The sequence below is a fragment of the Arachis hypogaea genome, chromosome 14 (assembly GCF_003086295.3).
Source record: "Arachis hypogaea cultivar Tifrunner chromosome 14, arahy.Tifrunner.gnm2.J5K5, whole genome shotgun sequence".
In the NCBI taxonomy this organism is placed as follows: domain Eukaryota; kingdom Viridiplantae; phylum Streptophyta; class Magnoliopsida; order Fabales; family Fabaceae; genus Arachis; species Arachis hypogaea.
In genome coordinates this window covers 21,176,192-21,192,055 of record NC_092049.1, presented here as the reverse complement: position 1 = coordinate 21,192,055, position 15,864 = coordinate 21,176,192, and the positions used below count along the sequence as shown (strand labels likewise).

Here is a 15,864-nt window from a genome sequence, read left to right as displayed (position 1 = left end):
GCTCATCACCTTCCTAGCATTTTTAATATTGTACGCTTGATAATTTCTCCACTATCTTCTTCAAAGTGGAACATTTCCTACAACAGTAAAATTAAATTATTAGTAAGTGTCAACCTAAGATTCTGGAACTCTACAAAAATATAATGTTTTACCTTTACACATTCATTACAAATCTTGTCCCTAGAGCAAACCTTTCTCCAGTCTTTCTCACAGATTGGGAATTTGGTGTAGTCTGATCCTAGCAATTCGAGAACGCCATTCTGTATACCAGCGTCATTTCCAATTGGTTGCAGTCTCTCGTTGAACCTGAGTACGATCTTGCTACTGTTAGGTGGCTTCATAGCCTCCTTCACACTCAAATGAAGTTGTTTGAATGTCCCATCGGACTCTGTAAATCATAATTAGTCTATGTGAGTAGCCATTGTTGCCAAGATGCGATGAAATCATAGAAAAATTAAGCATAAAAAATTCAATGGGATAAATTCTTGTATGCCAATTGTTTTAACATCCCAAAATTCGGTGGTTTTGTGTCCCTTGCACTTCTGAGCCTCCGATGCAGCAAACAGGTTGTCAACGTATTGCTCAAAAGAATCTACCGCCATCTACCTCTGGATCTAAGTCTTCATCACCCGGCTTCGAGTTTTGAACACTATTCATGCAAGTCTGTGGAGCAGGCAGTGGTTTGGTACGGGGTGGTCGAAAGGGGCGTAAAGATGGGGTTGCGAGAGCACAAGCACCACTGGACGGGGTAATTAGGCAAACCACTTGATGCACGGATGAAGCTGCAGTAGATCCTATTTCAGGTTGCTGACATGCTGTGTTTAACTTTAATTTCTTTGTGTAACGACCTATACTGGGCATCTTAATAAACTGGGTACCACCAAAGGTCATCACTTATAGTATTATTAAACTGAAAAAAAAAGAAATAGAAATTTTATGACAAGAAAGTTTTATGTCTGTCAAAAGTACTTCTAAAACAAAGCTACTAACCCGCACAAATTCCAAAAGAATATAGCTCAAAGATATGGAAGATGTCAGTAATATATATGCATTATTGTAATAATTCTTTAGCAATCAACATATAATAGCAAGAAATCCAACATGATTTTGACAAGAAAAAGAAGGGCACAATAATTTATTGAATTCAAGGATGCACATAACATCATAAACAACCAATTTAACGTAATATGAAATGAAAATGGAACGGAAACAATAATCTAGAAGGATATCAAAGTTTGGATGATCTAAAATAAAAAGATGTTAAAATTTGACAAAAATATGCATTGACTAAAGAAGTAGGGAGAAATAGGGCAAAGAGACCCTTTTGTCATGCTCCTAAATTAGCATAGTATAAACAATTCCCATCAGAACACAACAATTGTCGATATGATAACAATATAACATTCTTGCTAATGATAATGAAATGGCTAGTAAAATACTAGGAATAAAAAATGCTACTAAATACAACAAACCAAAGATAAACCAAATTATTGGTGAATCAAATATGTTATACAAGTGTAGCATGGCAATAATATTTTCTTGAAGTTGATTTTTCTTATTTAGTGGTTTCAAATTAACCTCACAGTAACAAATGGAGGAACTTGATCATGGAGACACAAAACTAAATCCATAAATAAGGGTTAAGTAATATGTGGACTTTCAATGGGAAAATCAGCAACCACACAAAGTCAACTAATGGTGCTTACCGACAGCGGGAGGAAAGTTATCAACGGCAAGATAGAAGCACCTCACGACGCAATTACTTGACGGGTGGACACAGCTCGACAACACTGATGGATTCTGGCTTCAGGACATCGACGGCTACTCCAACTTGATGAGATCTGAAAATTGCTTGGAGGAGGAGATTGGGTCCAACGACAACGGATGGAGGTGTTTCTCATGGAAGGCTTTAGCAGTGAAAGAAATTAGGATTAGAGAAGTGGCGGGGATTTATGGGTTTTGAACATTAAAAGAATGAATTTGATTATCTCTTGAAGGCGATAACAATAAAGGGCTTCACTTGGTGTAAATAATCCTTTAAAGAAGAATAATAAACAATATAAGTTTGCATTAGCGTCAGCCTATTAAAAATTTATCATATATATGATATATCATTGCTAACAATACTAATAAAATTAACAATAAACCATAAATTATTTAAGGATTACAATAATAATAATTGCAGTTGTCACATACGAGATATCAATAATTTCGCATCTATTAATAAATATAAAATTATAATTATTACTTAATAACAAATCACCTCAACAAAATAAAATATATATAATTATTACATGGTAATTGTTTGGTAAGTCGGCTTACCGGACGGTTCGGGTTGTAGGTTGAATGTGAAGATGGGTCTCTGCCTCGGTCTGGACTCTCGGAACGATTTGCGTTGGCTGCCGATCTGCCGAGCTCTTGATGAATTGAGGGGGGTGTCACCTACAATGACACTCCGACGCCCAAGTCAGTAGAGTGTATAGGTGATGCAAGAATTTAGAGTAGGGTGACGTACCTTGGGGAGGGGTAGAACCCTCCCCTTATATACCTTGTCAGTGGGTGGGCCCTGCGAGGGGAGGCCTCCTTCCAGGAAGTTTTGCTTCCCCCAGCTGTCAAGCAGCTGTCAGTCAGGACGCGTGTTCGGGTCCTGGGTTTGGGCGGATTGCAAGCGCCGACCCGGCCATATAGGCCGGTCAGTTGCGGGTCAGGTGGTAACCCTGCTCAGCTGGGCTGGGCCGTAACAGTGGCGCTTGCAATCCGCCCAAACCCAAGACCCGAACACGCGTCCAAACTGACAGCTGGGGGAAGCAAAACTTTCTAGAAGGAGGCCTCCTCTCGCGAGGCCCACCCACTGATAAGGTATATAAGGGGAGGGTCCTACCCCTCCCCAAGGTACGTCACCCTACTCCAAATTCTCGCATCACCTATACACTCTACTGACTTGGGTGTCAGAGTGTCATTGCAGTTGACACCCCCCTTAATTCATCAAGAGCTCGGCAGATCGGCAGCCAACACAAACCGTTCCCAGAGTCCAGACCGAGGCAGAGACCTATCTTCACACTCAACCTACAACCGTCCGGTAAGCCAACTTACCGAGCATTGGCACCGTCTGTGGGGACTCTCCCCAACATGGATTTTGTTTTGGTTTCTGGCGTGACCGACGGCAAGGCCGGGACCCGCGGGGAGGAGATAGATCCCTGAGGTAGTGGGGTAGCCGCCGGAGCCCCCATTCGCGAAGGCAGCAGATCTCCCCCACGACACACAGAGGGACGAAGGCTGCGTAATTAGCTTCCTCGTCAGTTCCCCCGCAAAGGTAGTCAGCTCATCAGTACTCGTCAAGTTCCTCCAGGGACATTTGGTTTGGGGTCTCCTTTACGTCCGACGTCACCCAGGCGTACCGGTCGTACGGAGCCGGTCTCACGACTCTCATGACACGATGCTGATCCATACCTACAGTGGGGGCACCACTCAAAATCAGTCTATAAGCCCGGGAGGCCGAAAGTACTACCAGAAAGCTATGACACCACCAGAAAACCATAGATTGCATATCCATCAGTCATAATCCTCAAAATAAGAAGGCCGAAAAAACAAAATCCTAAAATTGTAACCCCCTACAGTACCTACCTAATGCTAAAACACGAGAGGATACACGATTCACATCAAGCAATTCATACCAAACGCGCATGCAAAGCGAAAAATAAACACCAATACTAAGAAAAAGGACAGGAAGCTTACCAGAATAGGGATGATGATGAAAAAGGGATCGAAGAACTGATAAGAATCTGGACGAAGCATGAGTTTGTGATAGGGGTTCTTACAATAGAGAGGAGAGAGTAATGAAAATGTAGTGAAACTGAAACAAAACCAAATGGAAACTATAAAGGAAACCAACCCTGAGAAGCGCAAAAGACAGGGGTACAATGGTCTTTTCTCGCAGGGTTTTGAACTGCCATTAAGAGCATTAAATGCTCGGCACGGTAAATGAGGCGACAAAGGACACACCCCCCACAACGAACAGGTCTGTACACGTGTAGGAGGCGCGTCCTCATCACGGGGGACTGGCAAGACGACGACTGGGCAAATGGAGAGAGGAAACGCACCATACACGGCGCTTACATCCGCATCTAGCGCGTTGGGGCACTGTTATGGCCCAGCCTAGCTGAGCAGGGTTACCGCCCGACCCACAACTGACCGGCCTACACGGCCGGGTCGACGCTTGTAATCCGCCCGAACCCAGGACCCGAACACACGTCCTAACTGACAGCTGCTTGACAGCTAGGGGAAGCGAAACTTTCTAGAAGGAGGCCTCCCCTCGCGGGGCCCACCCACTGACAAGGTATATAAGGGGAGGGTCCTACCCTTCCCCAAGGTACGTCACCCTACTCCAAATTCTCGCATCACCTATACACTCTACTAACTTGGGCGTCGGAGTGTCATTGCAGGTGACACCCCCCTCAATTCATCAAGAGCTCGGCAGATCGGCAGCCAACGCAAACCGTTCCCAAAGTACATACCGAGGCAGAGACCCATCTTCACACTCAACCTACAACCCGAACCATCCGGTAAGCCGACTTACCGAACAGTAATTAATTAAATAATTTTAGAGTCTAGTTAACCAGGTAAAGATTATATTTATAACATATTTATATTAAACTTTTAAAATAAAAGAAGTGCTTTTGTTCATAATTATTTAATTTTAAAATAATATGAATACAATGACTTTTTTGTTTAAAAGTACTGATTTTAGGAAGTTAATCTTCTATAAACCGAGTAAGCATAGATATTGATAAGAAAACATCAATTCGTTAAGCAGATTCATTTAATGGGAGATATATTTCTATGTTTTTTTATACCATTATTTCATAATAAAAAATTAACGAAAGAATAGTCTTAGCTATCAATTGAATCTTGTCTCCAAACCATTTCAAATTACAAAATACGAACTGGGAATTATAAAGGCAACATTATTTCAATCTCAAACATGTTCATTTCTACTTCATTAAGTTCACACCCAATATGAAGTCATATCATTCACTGAGAATATCAATTACATGCCAATTTTTCAATAACCAAATTCACTCAACGTCCCTAAAAAATCAGAGGTATCTAACAAGATCAAATTAACAAGTCCAAACAAGTCGGTATTTAATAACCATGTGGAAGAATCTATCAGGAAACATGACTCAAAAGACCTCATTCTCTTCTGGTGTTTTATTGGGGTCAAAAGTAAGCATTGAAGCATTGTTTATAGTTGAAACAACCTCGTCAGAACTATCGTCTGGCACAACATCTTCTTTCTGCATCGAGTCTTGAACTACCTCCCTTGTTTCTTCTGGAGTCTCTTGAATATTCTCCTGAGATAAACCTGAAAGTTACATCAGTGCCGAGTAAATCCAATGTGTTACAAATTGTACAAAAAAAACCATGGTTAAGCATAATACTACAGATTTATTGTTTGGATTACAATCCCAAAGTTGTGGAAGCTTTCTTTCTATAAGAATGAATTACTCCCAAGACGTAATATCAAGTTCAACAATAAAACTATTCTCATAGCGTGTCTGCACAATGTCCAAAAGTACATACGTAAGTATTGTTAAGTTATTGTCTAACTAACAATAATGGTATCACAATTTATATTTATTAGATTAATAAAACATATAATGAGAAAGAGATTCATTTTTATATTGAAGAAGGGATTCAAAAAATATTGACAACATATTTAGAAGGACTCTTCGGCTTAATGATTGGTCCAGTTCACAAAAGTTCAAAGTGATCATGTGATGTGAATACACACGGCACCGCCTGGCATTATGATAAAAAATGGCAACCCTACAATAATTAGACAATGATTATTATTTTATCAGAGCTAATGCAAAACCAGAAGGCATCAAAAGTATCTCCTATGTTGTTGCCAAATTTCACCAAACAGCTCATAAATGGACCAATGAGTAAGTTAAGAAGTGTATAACTAAAAACAAGCTACCAATCTTTGTATGCTACTGAGCTTGCATGGTGAAAGTAAATAGCTCATAAGTGAAAACCAGAGTAAGTCAACACAGCAAATAATACATTGACGGATTACCACAGTCACTACCATGTCAATACTAATTCTTAATAATTTCCAGCATTAATCATCAAAATAAGTCCACACGTTATAACACCGAAGTTCTAACTGGGAAGACCGAGAAGCAAATGAAAGTACTTTTAGCACTAATCTTACATTTCAATCAATATAAATCAACTCATGGACCGATCCTTCCAGTAACACTTAGACATTATATTCAACCATAATAGTGTACTAATGTTAACTTCAAATCATATTCTCTCTAATAATTCAAAGTAACTTGGTCTTGATAAACAACTATAATTGATTCTTAAATCCAAATCTTACCTTCACCTCCTCCAGTATTTGGTGCAATAGCTTCTTGTCTGTACTTGTTATGAACACAAAGCCAAATTTTCTGCAGTATTTTTTCCAAATTGCTCTAATTCCTGCAGTGTTGAGAGACTCACACAATGTAAGAACTTGGGCCGCCTTTGTTTATAGGATAATAAAATCACTTAAATTATTGTTGCGGTTTGGAAAAGTAAAAAGACCAAACTGTTGTTAGACATATCAGAGCGTACCAACATAATTGGCCCAGGCGCAAACTTAGCAGCCTCATCTATGTGTAGGTGTTTAGAGAATACATCCAGCCATGATTGAATAGGTGACTTGTTGAACCATAAGTCCCTTGCAAATGATGTTGCGTGCTCTAGCGAAGAGAACGGAGATGTCTAAACCATCACCCTGGAAAATGAGATGCTAGTGCCGCAAAGAAAGAAGTCCCTCTCTTCGAATTTTCCTGATAAGTCCCATCATAAAACAAGTGAGCAAAGTAACTTTACATATTCCTGTCAATCAACAGTTAACTCCTTCTGCTCTATATTTAGAAAAGCCAAATCAATGATCTGAAATCCTTAATAACACTTAGCAATTATTCGGCCAATCACAGAACCATTATAAACCACCAGCAGTTGTGACAATCATTGCTAGTACAGCAGCATTTGCTATTCGCTTGCATAGGAACATGTTTTCATTCTAGAGAGGAAACATTGAAAGGGATTAAAAAAGTGTGATTAAACGGAATATGAGAATTATAAATCAAACAGGCAGGCCTTGTTTATGAAATGGAAAAAGGGTAATTCATTTATCCCTGTGAATAAAGTGTTTTATTACCCAAAAAAAAAATTTGAAAATCTGATTCACTTTCCTTTATGAGGGCCTCCCATTGTGCAAATGTAATTTTATCCAGTTAAGAAAAAACGTGACTTAGTATGTGCAGGTATACAATCACACATGGAGCCCTGCACAAAACACATGGAGCATTCTTGATGTATATGATACGTCAATACTTTTTGTAGGGTCCATTTCAAAAAATAGAATAGACATGTATGGTAGAATTAGCCATGTACCAGTACTAGTGTATATATATATATCAAAACTATTTGTTGGATATATGCATATATGGCAAAAGATCATTATAAACCACTTAGCAAATAAATTTAATTATGGACTACCAAACTTAGCAAAGAAATTTAATTAGGAGCATATATATCACACTAGCATCATTAGGAACCCTTAGCAAATAAATTTAATTATGGACTACTCTACTTTGCAGAGAAATAAAAAATTAAGAGAATATATATCACACTAGCATCATTATGAACCCCTTTGCAAATAAATTTAATTATGGACTACCACACTCAGCAAATAAATTTAATTAGCAGCAAATATCACACCAAAATCATTATAAACCAGCAAATTCTAGAGTCAAATTAATTTGTAAAATCTTAATAACACTTAGTCAAATAATGTACATATCCTATATTCATTTCTAAATACATCTAAGAATCAACAACCTCTTCGCAAATATCGAAGGCATCATTGGTAGGTTCTTCTAAATCGCCCTCCCTTATAAGCGACAAACCTTCCACGTCACACTCAGCCAACCCAGTCAAACTCGATTAGGGGGAAGTTCTACCTCACAGTGTTCATGAACTTCACCCATGTGGAACAAATCTCTTAGCTTCACATGGACTACTACACTCCATTCCTTATCAATTTCATCATCCACATAGTATACAAGGTGAGCCTCGAATGCAAGAATGTACGGTTTGTCATCCTCTCGATCACCAATATGTATCGGATTAGAGAAATTGACTAATTCATGGCCCAAAACATCTTGTCTTATGCCTTTACCATATGTGGTGTTTGCCCAAATACATCTAAATAAAACGACTATGAATTGACCACTGTAATTCAACTTAATGATGTCCACTAGTTTTTCATAATACGAGATGCTACCAACAACATTATTATCACACTTTTTTGCATAACTTCTAGTATCGGAAGTGACATGAACCACGCTATTCTGAGTTTTCAAACCTTCTTCTCTCGACAGGGTCCTAAATGTAAATCCATTTACGTTGTAAGATATAAAGTGGCTTACTTGAACATTGGGACCACATGCAAGCCACTGTAATTCGCTCGAATGCCTGATGCTTTCCAAGGGAACCTGGCAGTGAATAATTACACATTTCATCAATTCGGGATAGAAACCATAGGACATTATCGATAACAGGATTAATCATAACAGGCTTCACCTCACGCTTGAACCACTTGAAAAATTTTCTGTGCACAACACTGTCTATGTGAGACTGTGACCTTGTCTTACTTCGCAACCTCCTCTTTGTGATGGCTCTGAAATCACTGGATAGATCACAGTAGTTTCATGCCAGAATCTCCATCTATATCTTATCATTTTCGTATTCCATACTCTCAACTGCACTTATTCTATGAACTTTTCCACAGCCAGGGAATTGACCAAGACGTGACGGTGAGCTTGAAATATTTCAGTTGGTGTGAGAGCGTAAAACAAAGTAGCTCCCACAGCCTTTCCTACCTCTGGGAACATGGCTACACTTTCAGTAGCCATAGGTTCACACGGTCAATCATCAATATGCATTGGTCAATTGATCCTACTCTCAATGTTATCGAGGTATCTTGAACAGAATATGAGAATCTCCTCAGATAAGTATCCCTCTGCGATTGAGACCTCTGATTGTGATCTATTACGCACGTACTACTTGAGACGACATAGGTACCTTTGATAATATAACACGTGACTTAGTATGTGCGGGTTACCGAAGGAAAAAATGTGAACGAGGATTTGTTTGATGATTATTTTTTAATTGGGTACATCCACTGATAATGCACTGGGCCACAGAGGTGCACCTCTTCAATCAGATGCACTGTCAAGTAACCCATGACAGTGAAGAAAGAATGAAGGAAAATCATCTCCATGCAGCACAGAGTATAGACTACATGATCCTGAAGGAGAGGAAGTTGTTAAGTGTCAATGAATTTGCTACATATTCGGCAAAAAATGATGATAACTCCGCCAGGACAGAGAACACTGGGGCAAGCAAAGCATTCTTTAATGCAATTGGCAGTAGATGCTCCATTAGAATGTGACAGTCATGGCTTTTCAACCCCGACAACTTGTGCTATTTTAAGTCAACACAGCGGAAAATGTTGTTAGAGTACCCATCTGGAAAGACAACATTCTTGATAGTCCTTAAAAATACATCCGTCTGTGGATTGGTCATAGTAAAGATGGTGGATGGGTACTTTCCATCTTCCCGTGCCACAGATCATGCATGATTCCCATCAACTGGAGGTCTTTTCTTATCTTACTCTTTGTTTGGATGGAAGATGAAAAATGAGAGAAAAGAAAATGGGAGGAAAGAAAATAGAAGAAAATAAAATGAAAGAAAAAGTTGATTTCTTTTTATATTGTTTGGATGAAGAGAAAATGGATGAAAATTAAAGAAAGTAGGAGGAAATTTTTCTTTTGTTTGGATGGAAGAAAAAGTAAGAAGAGAGAAAATCATAACCAAATGAAATTACATTAATACCCTTCCTTATATTATATATAAATTATAATATACCAATGTATTTAAATTATTTTTCAAATAAAAAAAGTAATCCCAATTATATTTTAGAATAATAACGTGTTATCTTTATTAATAATAATATTTTTTGAATTTATCCTTTTCTGTTGTCTTTTAATGTCATAAATAAAAATATATATCATTCTTTTTAAATATATACAAATAAATAATTTTCTAAAAGAATAATAAAAACTACTCATACTTTACATCATTAATCTCCTTAATCATATTTAAGAAAAAGTTCCACTAAATTGTATTTACAAAATAAAATATTATCAAAAGTGGTTAGCATTTCTTTCTTACTACGTACGACAAAAAACTATATACAATTTTTATAAACATATAACAACACTTTCCAAAAGGGTAATTCTTCTTGGTCAGAGTAATCAGCATATGCCTACTTCCAAAAAATCAATTCTACATAGTTTGAGCCATCTGTACCCATCTACTTCAAAAAAATAAAGTTTTTCTGAGTTAAAGATATTAACACATGATCGATTTCTAGTTGTCCTAAGCAGTGTACTCATTGGACCCAAACATTTTCAAGTATTAGGATTCCTGCACGAGCATATACAACAAAGACAAATTAACACAAAGATCAAAGTTGATCATGATAATCTATTTTATCGATATCTTTCTATTCAAACAACCAATCAATCTCAAAGTATCAGCAAAAAGTGATTTCAAACCATGTGTTAACATAAATAAAACAGAAAATGATATCTTGTTCAAATACATGAAGATATACTCATACTTTACGACAATAAGAAACACATAATCAATTGTTAAAAGCAATAACCTCAAATTAACTAGAGATTAAGCGCATATAAAATTATACCTATAATGATGAATATTTTCTGGAAGTACCATATCTCCTAAGCGAACACTAGCAGCAATCATGAAATAAAAAAGAGCTTCCAGTCGCATTTCAGGTGGGATCCCAAAAACTTGGTGCTTTTTTTGCTCATTTTCACATAAAAACTGATAACATTGCATCTGAAATGAACCTACTAGACCCAATTTAGTCAACATATCTCATACATCTGATTCACTGTAAAGGCGATGCCTACTTTATTGCATAATAGCTAATCCTTTTTCAGCAATCGCGACTTGTCTTTCAATTAATGAGACTTGTTTTTCGATGATCGAAACTTGCCTCTCAGCCACAGAAGCTTGTCTCTCAGCTGATTCAACCTACCTCTGAGCCACGTCATGTAACTTGCTAGACAGATAACTACCCTCTTTTACAGCATTGGCCATGGTAGTAATTCTTAAAGCAACTTTCTCGTATTGTGCCTCCAGAAAATCATTCATAGGAGACTTACGCTTTGTACCTCTTGAAGTTGAAGTCACTCCTAATTGATTTGGTTGACTATGAGGAGCACTTGGTGAATCTAAATTAGCAGAAAATGTTGGGATATCATGTACCCGTATTCACATCTGTATCAGAAAATCCAATGTTTTCAAATGAGTCATTCAAGTCAATGGAATCTCTATCAAGTTGTTGAATCCTTTCTCGTGAAGTAGTAGCCCTTTTACCAGTAACTCTATCAGCTCCGAACAACTCCTTCAAAGTATCATAATGCTTAATTTGCATTTTTTTTTCTATTTTTCTGCATGTGATTTTTCCTGCATAAAGAAATGTTAAAATTATTTTGTGACTCACTTCATCATTGGTATAAGTAATAAAAAAGTATAAGATACCTTAATAAAGTCTTGCCACACTTCTTCTTTAGCTTCAAACTTTCTACTTACAGGATTCCATGCAAATCCACTTAAGTGATGAAATAAGTCATATGCCTCAGTAAAATGATGTTTCAGTGTCTTCATTCTATTCTTGATGTGGTTCTTCATTATGTGCGGGTCTATTATTGTACTCAAAGTCTTCACAACATTGGCATATGCTTCAGTTGTCCACGAGCCATCGTGTCTATTACCTTTCAATGCTTCTTCTACTAACGCATTCAATAGAGCTTCATCCATATCATCAGACCATCTTAAGTTGTCTTTAGAAGGTTGAGTTTCTTCTGTTTTATTTCCTTTATTTGGCATTATTTAACCTGTAATATTTTCTTAAAAAATCCAATTAAACAACTTTGACGATGAACTACACATATATATACATATTCAGATATATCAAAGGTATAATCACTCATAATGTTTGATACACATTCCACATTTCAGCTTCAATGTTATCTCGTAACAATGCTGCATGTCTATATTCCTCACCACATTGATTTGGTTGTGATCTATCAATATTGTGTTCTTGTAGCAATTCTCGGTCAACTTCATCAATTATAGATTGATCAACATCAACACCCATCAAAAAGTTATGCAGTATACAACATGCCAAAAAATGTCTCATAGTTTCAAATGAATAATATGGTTTAGTGTCGCCAGCTATAATTGGGAATCTTTTCTTTAGAACTCCAAAACATCTTTCAATGACATTTCTTAATGAAGAATGCCGATGGTTGAATAGTTCTTTAGAATTTTGTGGCTCACATACAGAATACTCTTTCAAGTGATACCGAACACCTCTATATGGTGTAAGTATCCCAGGTTTTAGCATGAATCCAGCATCGCCTAGATAAAAATTTCCTACAATAGTTGCATAAAAAAATTAAAGTATAACACACTACGACTTTAAATTTAACTTTATGTATATGATTTCGTAAATTACATTAGCACAAACCTTCGGGAATTCGAAGTAGATATTCCCTACTTAAAGCATCTTTCAAAGTTCTTGAGTCAGAGGCAGTTCCTTCCCAACCAGACAACACATAAGTGAACTTCATATCAAACCCACAGGCCACTAAAACATTTTGTGTTTGGTGATCTTTTCTTCCGCAAAAACGAGGGGCGTCCACCCTTGGTACCTTCACACGACTATGAGTTCCATCTATGGCTCCAATGCAATCTTTTTTTGAAAGTATATTGGTACGCGGAATCGTGATTACACTTTAATTATGTAAAGTTCATTGCTCTTTCTTTCCCTGGAAATGGCGCCAAAAACATGATTCCAAAACCACGGTTCACAACTCCGTGTAACTGACCAGCAAGTGCACTGGGTCGTCCAAGTAATACCTTACGTGAGTAAGGGTCGAATCCCACGGAGATTGTTGGTATGAAGCAAGCTATGGTCACCTTGCAAATCTCAGTTAGGCAGATATAAATTGATAATGGTGTTTTTGAATAATAATTAATAGAATAGGGATAGAAATACTTATGTAATTCATTGGTGAGAATTTTAGATAAGCGAATGGAGATGCTTTCGTTCCTCTGAACCTCTGCTTTCCTGCTATCTTCATCCAATCAGTCTTACTCCTTTCCATGGCTGGCTTTATGTGATACATCACCACTGTCAATGGCTACTTTCGGTCATCTCTCGGGAAAATGATCCAATGCCCTGTCACGGCACGGCTAATCGTCTGGAGGCATCACCCTTGTCAATGGCTTCATCTTATCCTCTCAGTGAAAATGGTCAACGCACCCTGTCACGACACGGCTATTCATCTATCGATTCTCGATCATGCTGGAATAGGATTTACTATCCTTTTGCGTCTGTCACTAACGCCCCGCAATCGCGAGTTTGGAGCTCGTCACAGTCATTCATTCATTGAATTCTACTCGGAATACCACAGATAAGGTTTAGACTTTCCGAATTCTCTTGAATGCCGCCATCATTCTAGCTTACGCCATGAAGATTCTGATTAAGAGATCTAAGAGATACTTCATTCAGTCGAAGGTAGAACGGAAGTGGTTGTCAGGCACGCGTTCATAGGGAATGATGATGATTGTCACGTTCATCACATTCAGATTGAAGTACGAATGAATATCTTAGAAGCGAAATAAGATGAATTGAATAGAAAACAGTAGTACTTTGCATTAATTTTTGAGGAACAGCAGAGCTCCACACCTTAATCTATGGAGTGTAGAAACTCTACCGTGAAAATACATAAGTGAAAGGTCCAGGCATGGCCGAGATGGCCAGCCCCCAAAACGTGATCAATAGATCAAAAGATAATCCAAAGATGTCCAATACAATAGTAAAAGGTCCTATTTATAATAAACTAGTCACTAGGGTTTACATGAATAAGTAATTGATGCATAAATTCACTTCCGGGGCCCACTTGGTGTGTGCTTGGGCTGAGCTTTAACTTTCCACGTGCAGAGGCCATTTGTGAAGTTGAACGCCAGGTTTTGATCCATTTCTGGCGTTCAACTCTGGTTTTGGATCCTTTTCTGGCGCTGGACGCCAGAATTGGGCAGAGAGCTGGCGTTGAATGCCAGTTTGCGTCGTCTATTCTTAGCCAAAGTATGGACTATTATATATTTCTGGAAAGCCCTGGATGTCTACTTTCCAACGCAATTGGAAGCGCGCCATTTCGAGTTCTGTAGCTCCAGAAAATCCACTTTTAGTGCAGGGAGGTCAGAATCCAACAGCATCAGCAGTCCTTCTTCAACCTCTGAATCTGATTTCTGCTCAAGTCCCTCAATTTCAGCCAGAAAATACTTAAAATCACAGAAAAACACACAAACTCATAGTAAAGTCCAGAAATGTGAATTTAACATAAAAACTAATGAAAACATCCCTAAAAGTAACTAGATCCTACTAAAAACATACTAAAAACAATGCCAAAAAGCGTATAAATTATCCGCTCATCATATATTAACTTATTAACATAACAGTATTACAATTATTTCATTGACAATTATATAAATGTCACTAAGTAAATCAAAAGAGTTGGTACCTTAAAAACGGATAGAATCGACTATTATTAAGTATTTCATAAGGAACTTTCTCACCAAATGGTTGCTTGAAGAAGTCTCCCTCTAACGATAGAATAGCATGTAGGACATTGTGAAAGAGACGACTAATTGTCTTCCCTGACCAGTGGAAGAAGAAAGACATGGTTCTAGTTTTCATATTATGCCCTATAATATGTAGGAATTTAGCGACTTTCTCTTCAACCGTAGAACGAGTTAAATCTTTTACTCTACCAGTTCCTTTTAACTTCTGATACAACTGCCTAAATGCTTCAAGGCCCATACGTATGACATCTCGGCACTATTCAGACTTCAGTAACTGTGTCATTAATTGGGTACGCCTAAGTTCTCTTTTCAAGTTGTCGTCATTAATTTGCCTAGGCCTATATTGTGATATTAATTTCAAAAGATACAACTGATACACTGTAATACATGAAAGAGATGTGACACAGATATATTGTCTATTTTCTAACTCTTCCCTGACACGAGTTAGTATTTGTATTGGTTTATGATGATATAGGTCAGTAGAAGTGATTTGACCTACTTGAAATTCTAAATCATATATGATGTTTGTTCTATCTTCGAGATTCGCATCTTCAATATTTTCGTTATCCATCTATGAAAATATTATGTTTAGGGTGAACATATCAATAAAGAAAGTAACCAGAAAGTCACATATGTTGTTACATTTTAACAATTCATTTGTCAAAATATAAAAAATAATTGAAACTAAAATTTTATATAAAATTATGGTGACATGCTATAAACACGAAAATACCTTGTTATGAGGCACTTATCTCCAACTTCTAAATGTCAAACTCGATTCCAAAACTGACTGCCATACACAATAAATATAAACTGTAAATGACATGATATATTAATAAATGCATTGGTTTATCACCAAAATTCAATGGGAAAAACATAAAAAACATAAGTTGCGAGTAAAAATTGGATGAGACCTCAAAAGGAAATTATTCCATAGTAATAACTGTATCTATGTCCCATGCTTTATGTCCGTTTATTCATTTTCATACTAAAAAAAAGAAACAAGAAAAAAAGGAATAAGTTGTCCCATTGATGATTGTAATAATTAGGTAC

At 37.3% G+C, this 15,864-nt stretch overlaps 1 protein-coding gene across 1 annotated transcript; it reads right to left on the bottom strand.

The window, feature by feature from the left end:
* Positions 1-12,148: 12,148 nt before the first annotated feature.
* LOC112742393 (protein ALP1-like) lies at positions 12,149-12,794 on the bottom strand. Its single transcript, XM_025791632.1, has 2 exons — positions 12,692-12,794; positions 12,149-12,597 (listed from the first exon to the last, which is right to left on the bottom strand). Exons 1-2 carry the CDS (start codon positions 12,792-12,794, stop codon positions 12,149-12,151), a joined length of 552 nt encoding a protein of 183 aa, XP_025647417.1.
* Positions 12,795-15,864: the final 3,070 nt, after the last annotated feature.